Below are 18,361 nucleotides of genomic sequence, written 5' to 3' on the forward strand. Positions count from 1 at the left end.
AGACATAGTGGGAATTCCAAGCTAATATTTGGAGGTCCAGACTTTTTGTTGTTATTGTTAGTTGCCATCAAGTTGATATTGACTTACAGAAACCTTATAGATAGTTGTTGTGGATTGTATTTGCTCTTCAATCAAGTGGCTAATCCCTGCTAGAGTTGAGTCTGTGGTTGTAGTTATTGCTTTGATCAATTACAATGCTGATTTTTTTTACCGTTTCCTTCAATCTTGCCAAGCATGGTATCTTTATCTACTGTTCTTTCTCTTTGCATGTCCATAATATTAAACTGTTAGCCTTGTCAATTGAGTTGATAAGGGAAAGCTTCAGCCTGATTTGGTCCACCATTTAATTATTTGTTCTTCCAGCAGTTCATAATGCTCAGTACCTTTTACCAGTATTTATTTATTTGTGTATCTGTTTATTTATTTATTTTCTATAGCCACCCATCTCAAACAAGTGACTCTGAATAGTTGCAGTTCTAAAACAATAAAACGTTTTTTAAAAAAATAAAAATAATCCAAAGCTAAATATACAGCCACCAAAATAATTAACTAATTAACAGTGCTCCCAAGACACAAGGACTTTAATACATTTGGAGCCCCAGTTCCAATATACAGTCAAGTTTTTTAAGCCTTATGAAAGGCCAACAGTTTGGGGTCATTTTAATCTCTGAAGAGAAAATACAGTATTCCACAGGGTAGGCATTACAGCAGAAAATGTCGCTGCCAGCTGACATTTTGGCTGATGGAATCTGTACCATACCTAGTCTGGTATGGACCAAATCAGACAGAAAAAAACCGAAACAATTTTAAGTTCAAAGCAGTACCATGTGTACGTTAACAAGCACAGAGACTTAGATCACAGCAGTATAGACAGGTTAGGTAAATTGTAATAGCTAAGGTGCCAAACATGAAATGATGACATTCAGTTTGGTAGCCCAGCCCCAAGGCATGTAGGGCTGTAAAAGTGACAACCTGCACCTTAAAGGGTAGCAGTGTAAAACACGCTGGTAGCCAATGCAGCTCAGGTAGTAGTGGTGCTATATGTGCCCTGTATCCAGCACTATCTATTATCCATGCAGCCACATTCTGCACTAATTGAAGCTTCTGAATGTTATTTAGAAGCAGCCGACAATGAGTAGGGTCTCCTGGTCCAGGAATGGTTGCATCTGGAGCATCAGCTTCAGTACCGTATGTAAGGGCTTTCCTAGCCCGTGACCCGTCAAAACCGCGCTCGACTAAACCGTGCCCGATTAAACCGCATCGCTGACGTCATCAACAGGGCGACAACAGCCAGGGCGGAGAAAGAAGGGCACTTTAAATAGCGCTTTGAAAGCAAGCCGATTCCACTTAAGGTAAGAGTTAGGTTTAGGGTTAGGGTTAGGGTTAGGGTTAGGGTTAGGTTAAGGGTTAGCGTTAGGTTTAGGGTTAGGTTAAGGGTTAGGTTAAGGGTTAGGATTAGGTTTAGGGTTAGGTTAAGGGTTAGGTTTAGGGTTAGGTTTAGGGTTAGGTTAAGGGTTAGGTTTAGGGTTAGGTTTAGGATTAGGTTTAGTGGGGTTAGGTTTAGGTTTAGGTGTTAATTTTAGGTTTAGGGTTTACAGCGTGCTTCTGTCTCCGCGCTGTTGTCGCCCTGTTGATGACGTCAGCGACGCGGTTTAGTCGGGCGCGGTTTAGTCGAGCGTGGTTTTGTGGTGGAACCTTCCTAGCCATAGATGCCACCTGCTGTTTGAGCAGGAGCCATGATTCTAGGAGGACCCTCAGATTGCACACCATGTCCACCCAGAACCAAAGATGGAAAAACCTTGCCTCTGGAGGATCCAAATACCCACAGTGTTGCTAGGATTGAGTTGGAGACAGTTTTGCTCCATCAAGACCCCAACAGCACCCAAATGATATCATACTGTAATTCAAAAATGCCTTCACTCTCCAACTTTCACATCTATGTGTTGATAATACTATGGACCAAACAAATTGGGTCTTTATTTCTGTTATTCATTTAAACTGCAGAAAGATACAAGAAATTGCAGTTCCTTTCTTTGAACCCAGAAACCATATCTCAGATACCCATAAAGTTCCTTTTCGTTTATCTATAATGAATAGAATAGGGGAAGCATGGAATTCTTCTGACATCTGGAATTCTTTACCAGGTATAACTTTAGAAGGTATTTTTGTTAACTTATGTTAACAAAATGACACAGTGTATGCATGTCTATGTTTCTGCTGTCCCTACCCTTCTTTCTGTGAGTGTGTGTGCACATGCATGCATGCTATGATCAGAGTGAGGCTTAGAATGGAGAAATCAACAGTGTTCTAAGCTGTTTCCGAATTTCCTCTTCTATAAGAATACATTGGGTGTTATTTCTAGATTTCTTTTCTCCGCAGCTTTTGGTTGAATCCAACCATTTTCATACTTGATCTTCTTCTTCTGTCCAGATTTAGTTCCATTCTGTTGTTTTCAGAAAGCTATCCTGTTGATGGATAGACGAATAACCAGTCTGAAGGAAATAATAATGTGAAGCTCCTTTAATAATTTATTTACAATATACCTTTGGATTGGACACCCATTTATTGAAGTAATATATTAGTCTATGTGTGTTGTGTATTTCTGCTTTCCTCTGTTGCAACTGTATGTGTGTTCTGTGTACAGGGAAATGGGACAAGCCATATGCTATATGTTCTGCTCTGGATTACATGAGCAGAAGGGAGGAGAGTGGGGGATTTAGTATGGACTAACCAGCAGCATTCCAAGTCAATGCACCAACTGCTTCTCTCATAAGGAGACATTAGGGATTTTTTTTCTAGAATCTTTTACTCTGCAGGTCCAAACCAGACTTGGTTCTCATTTTACTTTGATGTTTCTTTTGGCAGCTTCTCGTACCTTACCAAATTTCGTCTCATTACATTCAGTTTTCAGACAGGCAAACAGAGTTCTCATCTCTCTTACGCAGTGTTTTCCATTAAGATGGCAAGAATTAAGAGGGAAGATCTAGAGCTAGTTATTAAGAATCCACTTCTGCAGATAACAGTGAAGCATGTGGATTGCAAATGACAGATGCAATTCTATTCTGACTTACTAGACAACAACCTTGTTAAAGAAATACATTAACCTTAATTACAGCACTTAGATGGAGACTTTCACATCACATCTATATCATGCTAAATAGCCTAGAGTAAAATGCAGCTAAAGATTGACATCATATGATATTTGTACAATTCAGTACATATATTTTCTTTGAACAAATAATTTGGAGATGTGATTCAGAGTATAACTATGTTCAGATATCATTAAATCTGGGCAGTATACATTAGGTCAGGTCAGATTGGGTGAATTCCTCTAAAAGCCCCTGCAGAAGGACAAAGAGGCCTGTTACATTCATGCCGAAATAATTTGCTCTAATGCAGTGGATCATTTATAATAAATTACAAAGTATAACAATGAGAAATTAAGGACATATTTATATCTTTCCCACTCATGTTTATCATTAGACATTTTTCTTTCCAGCCCAGCCTGCTTCAAATATCAAATTATTAGTGTATGAAAATAACACGGGGGAGAACTTGGCTCATTTATCAAGTGCTGCTTTTATTACCAAAAAAATCTGTTTTATATGTGAAAAATATGTTTCTATTTTGTACACCTGCTTTGTTTATGTTACATAATTATTTAAAGCTTGAAAGACCTCCGGAATAGTCAAAATGGTGTCAGAACTATTCTAGAAGGGTAAAAATGACCTATTTTGAACTTAAAATTGTTTCAAGTTTGAGATGAAACTTCTCGAGTTTAAAATATTTGGAGTTTGAAATGTTTTGCCACCCCTATTATTATTAATTTGTTGACTTGTTTATCTTTTGGAAAAGGTAAAACACTATTTACTACAAAAGATAGCTTTCTGGGTGTGGGTGTGCCTGTGTCTATGTATTTTGTGTTATTTGTGTGTAGTTTGCTTAAAGGTCATAAGAAAACTACTAAAAAAAAAACAATATTGAAAGGGTTAGGGTTAGGGTTAGGGTTAGGGTTCCATTCTGAATAAAATATGGAAAAAATATTTTGAAAATATCACAAAATAAAAAGCTAAGCTTCACCTATCATCCATAAATGTATAATATCTAAACTGGCACTTAGGGATATTTTCCTATAATTATATAGTTTATGTTTCATTTTTTAAAACATTTTTTAAAATCATTTTAAATAATTGTATTTTCCTTTTATGTTCAGGATTATATATTAAGATACAATCAAATGATCATATTGTTTTTATTTATTCAGTTCATATTAACAATGTGGAAATATTGCAGAACACAGAGTTTTGGCAAGAAGGAATAGGGAAATGCTATACCCCATTGTTAAATGGATCAGTTTTACCCCTTTAGTAAAGACAATGCAGAAAGCACAGCTATAATGTAACGAGAAGAATTTGCACTACACCTTGTAGCAAGTATCTCTTTGTCCTATTTTAGTATCATCCCTTCACCACCTGTTATTAGGAGACTGTCTAGTTTCCCTACACACTAGTCCAATACATTGCCCAAATGTTGCGTTTTTATGTTTAGGATAGCATTGATTCATTATCATTCATATTGATAATGAAGAAGACAAAAATAAAAACAAAACTGCATATTCTTATATATAAGTATTTGAAAAAGTGTTTGACAGTGTTCCTATAGATCAGTGATGGCGAACCTTTTTTGGCTCGCGTGCCATAAGTGGGGGGAGCGCAGGGGGGGGTCATGTGCAAGCGTGCCAAACCCATAATGCAATGTGCAACCCCCAATGCGCATGCGCGCACTACAGGCACTCCCCCCATTTTTTCCATGCTTTTTTCGCCCTCCCCAGGCTCCAGAGGCTTTATAGGAGCCTGGGGAGGGCGAAAACAGCCTCCCCTGCCCCCCCTGCCCCCCTGGAAGCCCTCTGGAAGCTTCAGGAGGCTTCCCTGAAGCCTTCTGAGCAGTCAAAATGACCCTCCGAGTAAACTGGAAGTCACTTCCGGTTTGCTCGGAGGGTCGTTTTGAGCGTTCCGAAGTCTTCAGGAACCTTCAGGAGGCTTCCCTGAAGCCTCCGGAGCAGTCAAAATGACCCTCCAAGCAAAAGTCCATTCCCGAACTTTCAGTTTGCCCATAGGGCTGGTTTTTTTGCACTCTGGAGGCTTCGAGGAAGCTCATGAAGCCTCCAGAGGGCCCCTGGGAGGGCGAGGGAGGCTCTTTTCGCCTATAAAGCCTCTGGAGCCTGGGGAGGATGGAAAATGGCTTTTAAAAAGGGTGAACTCAGCTGGACAGCACACACATGCACGCTGGCCAGCTGACAGGGCAGCGCCTTGTGTGCCCTGACAAATGGCTCTGTGTGCCACCTGTGGCATGCATGCCATAGGTTCGCCATCACTGCTATAGGTCCTATAACAGGGGTGTCAAATTCAAAGCTCGGGCCCAGTTCCAGCCCACGCGGTGCTTAGATCTGGCCCATGGAGCCGCCCTGGAAACAGTGAAGGACCAGCCCACGGTGCTTCTGCCAGCAAAAATGGAGCTCTGTTTTCGCTGGCAGAGGGTTGCAGGAGACTGTTGCAGGTGAAAACAGAGCTCAGGAGCCCGTTTTCACTGGCAGAGCACTCGGGCCACCACAGGTGCCTCCGACACTAGTGATGTTGAGCTGGCCATGCCCACCCTGGCCGCACCAGAGGTGGGTTCCTACCGGTTTGGACTAGTTCGGCCTAGTAGGTAGTAACTCGGCCGGTCATGTCCCCAAACCAATTCTATAGGCGCCACCATCTTGTTTTTTTACTACTATGCATGTGCACATAGTGTGCAGCAAGCGTGCAAAGCGCAGCCTTGAGCAAACCGTCAGTAACAGAAGCCAGAACCCATCCCTGGACCACGCCAGCCCTGGCCCCCTGAGGTCAAACACAACCACGATGCAGCCCTCAATGAAATTGAATTTGACATCCCTGTCCTACAGCATCCTACATTTCTGTAGTATGTTGTGCAATGGAAAGAGCAACTTTTAACTTTGCTTTTCTTATCAGATTTCTTTTAGATGTGTTGATCTGGATTTCAGGTATCATTATAATGCTGTCCATTGAGAATAATAGAGACACATTTAGACTGCAAACTCTCATAGGCACGTTGACCTGAGAGTAAATCCTGTTCAGCTAAATAGGACTGAGATTGTTGATAGAATGAATATAGCACTTATTAAGTTTATCCTTTTTTTCTTTCTTTGGATTTGTTTAGCAATCATAATGGCTTAGCAATTGCATGTTTCTAAGCTCTAAGAACAGATACAACTCCCGTTATCTGGTAGCCCAGTATTACATAGTATCCCGCACAGCTGCCTTGTTTGGCAGTAGCTAGCATAATGCTTGCTGTTTAATTAGCCTTTTTATCTTTACATTTGTCTGAGAATGTCAGGAGCCTTCCATGTTGCCTGTCACTAATTAGTTGACTAATTAAATAGTTAGTGCTTACTTGCTGATCACAGGGCTAACATGTAATGAGTGTTGTAGTAATTGTCATTGTTTTATGCTATCTGCCTTTTGCCACACGAGTTGCCTGAAATATGTGCCCTTTTCAGACTGTTTTTTTCTATATTGAGGGCAAAATAATACGAAACAAAACAATGCAGTGGCTGGCCATGCACTTAGTATTACTGAACGTTCAGACAGAGACAAATAGGACATGTTCTATCTTGCCTGGCTGTGAAATCAATTAAAATAGATGGTGTCTGTGATAAATGCAAGACATAATGAAAGATAGTGCTCAAAATATTCGCAGCCATCATTTAATAGAGAATAGTGTACTATAGGTACTGTATATCTAGTCTAATGATTTTGATGTTTAATGGTAACCTGGTTAGAACAATTCTTATCTATTTTCCCTATAAGCTTAGATCTCCAGGATGCATTTGAATTTACAATATTTTAACTGAGGTAGTTTTGGCTTTGGAGGAAAAATAAAAACCTGTCCCCAAACAGTTGCGCATTCAGCTACTGATCTGCTTCATGTATTTCATGTAGGATTGACCCATTAATGACTCCATAGAAATAGTGAAGATTCTGTTCTATTGCATTTGTCATCAGGAAATGGTTTTGAATTATTTCATTGTGTATTTTTAATGAGTCTCTTGAAAGTGGTACAAGTAATGTAATGTTTGTATCTGGTTCTTTAGCTTCCTTTTAGGGAGGTGTGCCTTTTGTTTCAGAAAGCTTATTTCTCATCCATGAATGTTTGTGAAATTCTATTGAATATATATATATATATATATATATATATATATATATATATATATATATATATATATATATATATATATATATATATATATACACATACATACATACATACATACATACATACATCATACATACACACACACACACACACACACACACACACACACACACACACACACACACACACACACACACACACACACATATATATATATATATATATATATATATATATATATATATATATATATATATATATATATATATATATGATTTTTACAACCCCCGGTAAGCCAACGGCTTCCATCATCTGTCAATCGGCTCGTCACAAGAGTCCATCACGACAGAAACCCAATATTTTTACTGTTGCCTTTGTTATATTTGTGTTTTTTTTAATTTATGCTGATAAATAAATAAAGGGAGACTAGTATAGATCTATAGTATAGATCTATTTCAAGCTATTTAGCTCTCATCAGCTAGCCATACCCTTACAACCGGGGGTTGTAAAAATCTAATAGATACCTTTCACCCTGGCTTCGCTGATAACGGATAAGAGCCTGTGGCCTAATGGCTAAGATGTCTGCCTAGTATGTAATATAGCCCAGGTTCAAATCCCAGTAAGGGTGTGGCTAGCTGATGAGAGCTAAATAGCTTGAAATAGATCTATACTAGTCTCCCTTTATTTATTTATCAGCATAAATTAAAACACACACACACACACACACCCCACACACACACACAAACATATATATATATATATATATATATATATATATATATATATATATATATATATATATATATACACACACACATATACATACATACATACATACATACATACATACATATATATATACCTTTGCAAAAAGTGAAAATGATCTAAGTAGTAATATTTTCAGTAATTTCTGCTTTCCTTATCACATCACTAATAAATTGGCAACATGACCCTTTTTTGTTTTAAAGCCAAGGCTGCTTAGGCCTCCTTTTGTAGCTGCACTTTAAAGCCAGGCAATGAAACCCAATACCTTTTACTTATTTCCCTAGATACTCTAATCCCTCCTGCTTTACAAGTATCTTTGAGCTGTTCTTCCCCTTTTGTATCCACAGCAACATGAATCCCTGCTGGAATTATTTCCTTCGATAAAGCAGGTGCACTTGTTTAATGCTTGGTTGGGTTGAGCTCTTAACTTGAAGCTTCAAAAAAAAAAAAAAACCCTGATGGCTGCCCTGTGCTGTATAGAACAGACTATTCAGGATTTTTATATGTACCCCACAGAAGCAGTTCTGTTTCTGGTATGCACTACCTTTTCTTCAGCATGTATCCATTTTGCAATGATCAAAAATACGCTGCTTGTTTTAGTATTAAAGAATCTAAGGCTGAAGTGGATGAAGCACTCTGCAGTTAACTCTGAATTGTCAAAAAAAATGAATTAATTGCAAAGTTTTCTGATTATAAATGCAATAATTTCCAAACTGTGTCCTATGAGATAACTAATATTGTTCCACCCAAAATAAATAGAACTTTAATAGCTTTTGTAAATAGAATGGTTTATCCAGAAAGGAGGCTAATCCTAAATCTCTTCAGGATTTATTGTTCTGTTTTTATATTCTTCAGTTAGCGTCCACATAAAATTATAACAATGCTTTATTTTCTAGACAAACTATTCTCAGTGAAAAATAGAGAATCTTCACCCATGCAAACTGTGCCTTTCATTATATTTACCCGTGAAATTTTTGTAACTATAGCTCCCTTCTAGGTAGGAGGTTCGGTAACAAATAAATGCGCGGGAGGGCGGGGCACATGCAGGAGACAAGTGCAAGTGTGGGGGTCACACCGGTATGCGTTGTCGTCACGTGTACATGCATGGGGGTCGCACGTGCATGCATGGAGGTCACGAATACGTGACGGTCCCGCACCCCATTTTTGGTCCCAGGAGGCGTCAGGGCGGCCTGCTAGGCCCAAAATTGGAGGCAGGGGGGATCACGTGCGCATGCACTAAGGGTGGGGGAGCATGGGGATGTCGTGGAGGCATGGGCAGGGGAGTGGGGCATGAGAGGGGGTGTCACGCATGCATTGCATTGTGGGTATGGGCATGTACGCACGTACTTTCGGCACACAACGACAAAAAGGTTATCCATCACTGGACTAGGACTTAGGGTGATTATTATAAAGACAATGATAATACAGGTGGTACTCAATTTATGACCTCAGTTGGGACTGGAATTTCCATTGTAAGTCTTTGCAGTCACAAGTTAAGTCATCACATGACCATGCTTGCTTTTACAATCATTTGACAATGGTCATAATTTGAGTCATGATGGTTATAAATTGAGTCATAAATTAAGTCATCTGATTGTAAATACAAACCCTGATTAACCAATGATGCTTTTGGGGGAAACTGACAAAAAAGTTGCAAGTCATAATCACATGATCATAGGAACTGCAGCCAGTCATAAATGCCAGCCAGTTGCCAAGTGCCTGAATTGTGATCACATGATTATGGGGATGGGGCAACGGTTATAAATTGAAATTTAAGTTATAATGTTTTTTTCCCCCCAGAGGTCATCATTAAGCAAACAGTTGTAAGTCAAGGACTATGTGTAGGAGCAGTTATCACTACTGTTACTACTATTACTGGCATCAAAATAGTTTGTGAAAGTTGATGTAAATACTGATGACTATTTGCATAAGGTCTTTGATTTCTAAGCAACAAGAAACAGCAATTGTTTTTTCAATTGTTTATGAATAATATGAATTAAAAATAAATGAAGTAAATTTATATAACATTCTGGTGTTCTGTTTTTTTGTAGCCCACACTTGAAATTCAACAACCTTACATTGGTTTCAGCTCATGGCCTTCCAGGAAAAGATGTATCAAATAATCTGCATAAGCGATTTTTAATTAACAGGTGCGTTTTTTCAGTACTGCCAAAAAGACAAACATAAACATTATTTTATAATGCTATAAAGTATATTTATATTGTAAATGAGGCGTTAATCAAATTTAGTTTCTAACATTTGTACTCCCCTTGTCATGGATTTCAGCTATTGTCCTTTGCTAAATCACTACCCTTGTTTTGCCTTTGAAAACTATAGCAATCCCTTCAGTAATTTTTCCCTCCTCTTTTTAGTAAAAGTAGCAAAAAAGGGAAATGACAGAATAGAGATGGAATAAGAGGAAGCTATTCTTGAAATAGAGAAAAAAACTGGGTGAACTTTAAGCTAGCATTTGTTTATGCTATGGATGTCCACCCTTGGCAACCTTAAAACCAGGCCACATGGCTGGCTGGGGTATTCTGGGAATTGAAGTCCATAAGTCTTAATAGTTGCCAATGTTGAATACCCCAGTGGTGGGTTTCAAATTTTTTTAGAACCTATTCTGTGGGTGTGGCCTGTTTTGTGGGAGTGGCTCAGAAGTCATGTGACCAAGTAGGAGTGGCTTGGCAGTCATGTGACCGGGTGGGAGTGGCCAACTTGTAAAATATGGTGAAACTCACTTAACAACGCTTGCTTAGCAACCAAAATGTTAGCTTAGAAATTCTGGCATTTGAAGCATGCAAGTCTTAAAGCTGTCAAGGTACAAGACCCATGCACCCCTAACCCTTTAGAAAAAACCCCAGGGGTGTTCATACTTGACAGCTTTAAGACTTGTGGACTTCAACTCCCAGAATTTCTCCTTCCCTCACTCAGCTGCTATCGCTGGAGTGCCACCAGAACAAGCGAGGTCTTGGGAGGGACCTTCCCTCCCCCTCCAGAGAGCCCATGCCGGGAGAAAGGAAGTGGGCTGGTTTGAATGCGGGCGAGCGGGTGGTTTAGTGGCCAGTGAGTACCTCCTTCACACGTTCGGGAAGGCGGAGAAAGAAAGGAGGTGGGCGAGAAAGCACCAATGCCACCAAGTGTGAAAGCGGGGGTGCTTTCTTGTGCACCTCCTTTCTTTCTCCGCCTGCCTCCTTCACTAGTTCGGGCAGGCAAAGAAAGAAAGGCGCATGATAGCCAGTTTGAATGCCAGTCTCCTTTCTTTCTCCACCTGCTTCCTCCATTCATTCGGGCAGGCAGAGAAAGAAAGGTGAGCGAGAAAGCATCCCCGCCACCAAGTGTGAAAGCGGGGGTGCTTTCCCACGAGTCTCCTTTCTTTCTCCGCTTGCCTTCTTCACTAGTTCAGGCAGGCGGAGAAAGAAAGGAGGCGTGTGATAGCCGATTTGAACGTGAGTCTCCTTTCTTTCTCTGCCTGCCTCCTGCGCTAGGTGGAAAAAGAAAGGAAGCTCGCGATAAAGCACCCCCGCCATCAAGGGCAAAGGGGAGTGCCTTTGCCCTTGGCTATCGTGCACCTCCTTTCTTTCTCTGCCTGCCTGAAAGAGTGAAGGAGGCCACTTAACCACCCGCTCGCCCATGTTCAAACCAGCCTGCCTCCTCTCTCTCGACATGGGCTCTCTGGAGGGGGAGGGAAGAGGGAAGGTCTGCGGGGGGAGCTAGCAGGGGGGCAGGCCAGGGTAGGCCTCCGGAGGCCCCAGTACACAAACACATGCTGGATTTCTGGCACCGGTACGTGCATACTGGACCGGACCACCTGAAACCCATCTCTGGAATACCCCCTGGTTTATGCATTACAAGTTTGTAACAGCTGTGTCTGCAGTAATCTGCATTTCTTGCTAATCCATTATTTTCTTACCAGCAAATGTAAGCACCTCCTATTGTTTCATTCCAATTCATGTGTTTTCTTGTGGGGGTAATATAATACCTTATTATGGACTTCAATAAACTTTCTGAACGGGAGCAAGAAGACTTGATTATAGGATTTTAATCAATTTACCAGAATATAATTAATAATTACATTCAATTACTAAAATGAACTTGTTGTTTCTTCACAGTTATTGTTTTAATGAGGATGATTATGCACTGATGTCACTTGGTTCATGGATTAATGTTGTGGCTGGAAAAATGATTGCTATAAACAGATCTGCAAAACATGTAACAGTTTCCAAGGAGAAAGAAGTGCCATATGATCATCTCATTCTCTGCACTGGCCAACAGTATCAGGTAAGTCCAAATATTGAGGCAGCAGTCCCATACCTAGTTAAATTGGGAAAATTTTCATTGAACTCAGATTAATTAATTTATACTGCATATATAATAATAAGTTTGGAATTCCTATCCAAAATATTTTTAATCTTATTTTTATCCTCTTTTTAGTTATTTTCAAGGTTGTGATCCCATGCTTAATTGAACAAATAATTTCAGAAATAGTCTATAAGAGTCAAAATCAGTGTCTTTAGTAAAAATCATCATGGCTGAATTCAATATAAGCAGTTGTAATTTGTAGTTTATTAGAAATCTTATTAAAATCTCAGAATCAGTCCCAGATTTAGATAATCTATTAACAAATGAGAGGCTGTGCTAATCAAGTCCATGCTGTTGCAGCATAAGAAGCATAAGACTTCATCTTTGATCTGATTTATTTGACAAATCTAGCAGGATTGGAATTCCAAGGCTCCTCAACAAACAAGTTGCTACACTTAACTATTTATTCTTACTAAACAATTTGGATCGTTGTTTCAGAGATAGATATTTCCTTACCAGATTCCTTAATGTCTTCAACAAAGGCAGATTTTCTACTGTACTCCTTTCATTGGAAAAGTTCTTTAAAATTCAAGGAGATATTCAGAGATGTATCTGCTTGGAAAATAGCCCATATTAATTTGTACAGCACAGTCAAACATCAGGGGTTGACCACAGAAAATGTATTATGACATTTGTACTATGTCATAAATGTTTATGTTAATTTTTATGTTATCAAATATTCATAAAAGTTGTCAAATTTCAATACCAGATGATTTTATTTTATGGGCCTTAGAACTGTTAATGGTTGGGCACTGTTCTCAAGTGAATAAACTGGACATCAATTCTCTTCTCACCTGTATGCCAGAATCCCTGCTGACTCTTTTTGAGATTGTATAGTGGAGTTTGAGCAAGAAGTGTGGCTGAAGTGCTGAGGATGACTACAAAACCATTTGAAACTGAACATTTTAGATGTTCTTACAATAACATTGATATATCAATAACCATACCTCAAGTGACTTGTAGAGTAGAAAATAATTCTAACCCTAACCCTGCCTCGTGTATCTATTTCTCTTGAAGAATCTTTTTCTCAGCTTGTTGCAGAATGGTAATGTGATCCCAGCCTTCCACGTTATCAAGATTACTTACTTTTAGTCAAGCAACATTGCCTTCTGTTCTCCTCCAAACACTGCCCCAGGGTTGTAAATGGATGTTCTTATCATCCATATATGTGATGCAGTGAGATGACAAAGAAGAGCAAATTGCTTCCTATGATAGCGGTTCTTTGAGTAGCCATTTGTGAATTCACACACTGCACTGTCTGCCTTCTATAGATACCAGAATTTAGCAGGCATTCTTAGTTTTATAAGCTGATAGGAGAGGGAACTGAGAAGAAAAAGAATGACAAATGTGAACATATTTTTAAAAAGCAACTAGGAAGTTAGTTATCCAATTCTTGTAGTTGAAAAAGCTGGTTATACCTCTAAAACTTTAGTTTAAATAGAGATGTTTTAATAAGTGAAACAGAAAAAATATCCTTTTATTGCCTGCATTAACTCCTCCACCTTTATTTTTTACACATTTTTGCCAACAATGGACAAGCTTCTTAAAGCCACTTTTTTACTGTATCCTGTCCTTTTTACCTTTTCATTTTAGTGAAACAGATGCTCACAAAAATATTCCATTACTTTTGGGGAAATGTGACACTGTTGTCTATAGCAAATAAGGAATGTTACTGAGATCCAAAGGCCTCTTGTGTGGCCTGTGAGGTGTGTGGCCTAGAATTATCATATTGCAGCTGAATTTTCTTCTTATTAAATAGCAACCTTGAAATCAATTTCGTTTTGAGATATTCATCAACTAACTAGTTCCTCTTAAACTGCACTGAGTCAGAATAACCTATAGATTTACATGTCAGGGAAAATAGGAACACAACCTTTTCTCATAACAATCTCTTGTCAATTAAAAGAGAATAAGAAATGCTAAAGAATATGACAAAGCTTCTAGTGCATCAGTATTATCAATTAAGAACACTGAATGCATTATTTTTTATTCAATCCTTGCAATTTTTCAGTACCTGAAATCTTTTCAACCAGAAGTTGTTCCAAAGAACGGTTGGAAAACGTTAATTTTTAGCCAGTTGTTTTCTTTTGTTTTTATTTTGCTTCATCTCAGCAGATGGTAGACACTGCTTCCTTGAAAATACTTCAGCAGGGGCTTGACAACATCAATTTGCAACAGTTTAATAAAGAACCCCTCAAACTTTCTATGAATAAGTTGCATTTTTAAAGGGCTTTGGTACAATTACCAAAAATGGTTGCTGCAAAGGCAAGATTATTCACAAACTATACATATTTTCTCTCATGAGAATAGGAAGTGAGACAAAATAAGGAAAAAATAAAAAATGGCAGAAAATGAAGAAAAAGCCGAGGTGGCGCAGTGGTTAAATGCAGCATTGCAGGGTACTGCTAGATCAGCAGTTTAGCGGTTCAAATCTCACCGGCTCAGGGTTGACTCAGCCTTCCATCCTTCCGAGGTGGGTAAAATGAGGACCCGGATTGTTGTTGGGGGCAATATGCTGACTCTGTAAACCGCTTGGAGAGGGCTGAAAGCCCTATGAAGCGGTATATAAGTCTACTGCTATTGCTATTAAAAAAACAAAAACTGAGAAGCTAGGGAAATGAAGGGAGTAAAAAAGAAATTATAATAAATTATTTTAAAAAGTTATAATGCTATTTATTGAATGAAAAAAATCACTTATTTCTCTTGCAAAGGGAAGAGAAGTGTACAGTAAAGGAAACTCAATCTAACACCAAAAGTTCAATTGTTCTTCATACTTTCTATCGTAGATCCTGGGTGATGAAGGGCTAGTCTCCAATATCCTTTCGAAGTTTAGTTTGCATTCTTGAGATGAGACAAGTTTAGAGTATCACTGAAAATAAGTGTAAGACTAGTTTGTATAATTTCAATGTGATGTGGGTCTTTCTCAATTTGTCTCAATATTTGGAGCTTAGGTGAGTGAACGCAACAGTAACATCTGTTAAAATAAAATCTGTATTTTGCCTGTAGACCTAAAGACCTAGATTCATGTGTCAAGTACCTAGAACATCAATATTTCTCTTTAATTAAAATATGTTTATTTTCTCAGCCAGACGTAGCACATTTCCCCCTCTATGGATTGGCTGCTGAGTTACTGCTTGATTAGTAATTTTATAGCTCATTATAAAAATATGAATTGCTGAAGCAGAATATATTTTAATAAATAGTGGTATCTGTGAGAAAATTAGAATTTTATGATGAATAATGTTTATTTATCTGTAAACATAGGTCCCATGTCCTAGTGGTGCAGATATCAAAAAGTTATTAACCAACAGAGAGGTATCAACAAACTATAAACAGAGATACACAGGAGTAGTGCCCTCCAATCTTTTTATTATTTCCGATGATGAAGATGCATTAGCAGCAATTAACTGGCTAAAAGAAAAAGCGATTGAGTCCACAGGTAACGGTTTTACCAATTCTACTACATGAAGACAGCAGAGGTTTATGTGTTTCTTGGCAAATTGCATCTCCATTTCTAGCATATAATTATAGCTTAATTAATCCTTGCAAACGGTTTCCTCTACTCTTATTTATTGTACAGATTAATTTACAATGTACAGATTAATTTACAATGTCAGTTTTGGAGACATTTATATTTCTTGCCTGGAACAAAGATTGAAAATAAGAATTACCTATAATTGCTCTATGAAATTAGATTAACTGAAATGAAATACCTAAGCACAAAGTCTGGGATTGTTAATTAACATATGAGATAGTAATATCATTAAATATGTTTTGCAGCTAGACACAAGGTTTTTTTAGACAGAAAAAGCTGAAAAGAAAAGAAAATTTGACTTTTGGGGATTTACTGTAGAACTATCTGCACACTGTAAAAGGTACTACAGTTGGCTAATACCATGCGTTGATGTTTATATGGATGCAATGCATCATTTCATTAAGTTGCATGCCTCAGAAGTGTTACTTTTGTCAACAGCACAGTTCAGTTTTCTTTCAATGAGTGGTATCTTCTGACTTGAATTAGGCAATTAGACTGTTTTTCACCTCAAGACTTGACTACTGTAACGCGCTCTATATGGGGCTGCCCCTGAAGAGTATCTGGAGACTACAATTGGTCCAGAATGCAGTCGCGCGAGCGATACTGGGTGTACCGAGATACACCCATGTTACACCCATCCTCCGCGAGCTGCACTGGCTCCCCATCGGTCTCCGAACACGCTTCAAGATGCTGGTTAACACCTTTAAAGCCCTACATGGCTTAGGACCCAGATATCTATGAGACCGTCTTCTGCCACACACTTCCCAGCGTCCGATAAGATCTCACAGGATGGGCCTTCTCCAGGTGCCGTCGACTAGACAATGTCGTCTGGCGGCTCCTCGGGGGAGGGCCTTGTCTGTAGCTGCCCCAGCCCTATGGAACAATCTACCCCCAGAGATCCGGACCCTCCCCACTCTCTCGGCCTTCCCAAAGTCTACTAAGACCTGGCTGTTCCGGCAGGCCTGGGGCTGTTGACCTCATGAACGAGGTCCAGCCCCACTAAGGTTGAGTGTATGATGTGTCTTTTTAATTTGTTCTCTCTCTATTTTAAATTTTTTACTATTCTTTTAGAATTGTTTTATGTAAGCCGCCCGGAGTCCTTCGGGATTGGGCGGCAAATAAATTTATTAAATCTTGAACTCTTGAAATCTTCATACTTGCAAACATTGCAGCGTCCTCATGGTCATATGATAAAATTCAGATGCTTGGCATCTGATTCATATTTATGATGGTTGCTGTATGCTGGGGTCCTGTGATCAAATTTTGTAACCATCTGAGCAAAGCCAATGGGAAAGCCAGATTCATTTAACAACAGTGTGACTAACTTAACAACTGTAGCAAGATAGGTCGTAAAATGGGGCAAAACTCACTTAACAAATATGTTACTTAGCAACAGAAGTTTTTGGCTTAATTGTGGTCATAAGTCGAGGACTACCTATAATTGTCTCTTTTGCAACCAGCTCAGAAGTGGCTGCTAACAACTGCTCGTTCTTAGCACTTTTTCTTTTGAGATCCCTTATTTCCATGTTGGACATAGCATCGAGTGTGTATTAATTCCCTCCTCCAGTGGCGTTCCAATGTGGCTATACATACAATATCATTTCACATGCCCATTCATAATGACGTGGTTGTACTGTATGTTGATTTTTGTGAAACTAAACAGAATACTTTTTATACTTTGCTTTGTTTATTGCAAACGTGAGGAATAGATTTACTTGTTCAGATATGTCTTTTATTTGTGGAGCAAATGATACTATGTACAATCTCCTGCTCTTATCCGCAATTGCAGAAAAGATGCCTTTTTAATCTGTCTCATTTCTCCGTTTAATTCATTTGAGTAATATTAAGAAAAGACTGCTTCTGCATTGACAAATCCAGTCAATTCAGAACCCATTTACTAATGATTTATTCTGTTAGATCTGCCTTTTGGGACCTAAGAGGCAGAATGTATTCGGGGGTGGGGGGTGCATAAAAAGCATTTTGCAGGCCATATTATTCAGGGAAACTGCCCTTACTTTTTATTCTGACTTGATAGTAAGCATTTAGTGAGCAGTGCCATGTGTTCATCCTTTGTGTGTGTGCTTGTGTGCATGTACTGTACATGTGCACACAAGTATAAAATTTATAGAATGCACATTTGCTCCCTTTATGCAATCCGCCTTACAATCTCCCAAGTTTAGGTGATGGAGAAAGGCTGTTTTCATATACACTAAACCAAAGACTGCTGTGTCATCTTACCCAAAAATTGTGATTGCTGCTATGTTATATAAACTTATAAATTATAGTAATTTGAATGCAGCTTTTATGTAATTATTTTTTAAATTTATGTTGACATGCAAAAAACTCCTATAATGCCAACAAGAAAAAAGATACTGGTTGATTCATTGAACAAAAGAAATCCCTAGATATATTATAACCATTAAAAATTTGATAAAGAAAAACTAATTAACATAGGGGGGAAAGATTGATATAATAACCAGGCGCATA

The 18,361-nt window shown here is 38.7% G+C and overlaps 1 protein-coding gene across 1 annotated transcript in view; it reads left to right on the forward strand.

Annotated features, from left to right (window-relative positions):
- The window catches only part of CFAP61 (cilia and flagella associated protein 61), a 157,339-nt gene that overhangs the window by 82,034 nt on the left and 56,944 nt on the right, over positions 1-18,361 (forward strand). The window contains exons 19-21 of the mRNA XM_087721896.1: positions 10,032-10,130; positions 12,090-12,258; positions 15,604-15,778. Of these exons, the coding sequence (XP_087578022.1) occupies positions 10,032-10,130; positions 12,090-12,258; positions 15,604-15,778 (443 nt within the window). The remainder of the gene's footprint in view (positions 1-10,031; positions 10,131-12,089; positions 12,259-15,603; positions 15,779-18,361) is intronic.

Source organism: Thamnophis sirtalis, unplaced genomic scaffold, assembly GCF_051295495.1.
Source record: "Thamnophis sirtalis isolate CommonGarterSnake01/CBP01778 unplaced genomic scaffold, rThaSir2_p1.2 scaffold_8, whole genome shotgun sequence".
Classification (NCBI taxonomy): domain Eukaryota; kingdom Metazoa; phylum Chordata; class Lepidosauria; order Squamata; family Natricidae; genus Thamnophis; species Thamnophis sirtalis.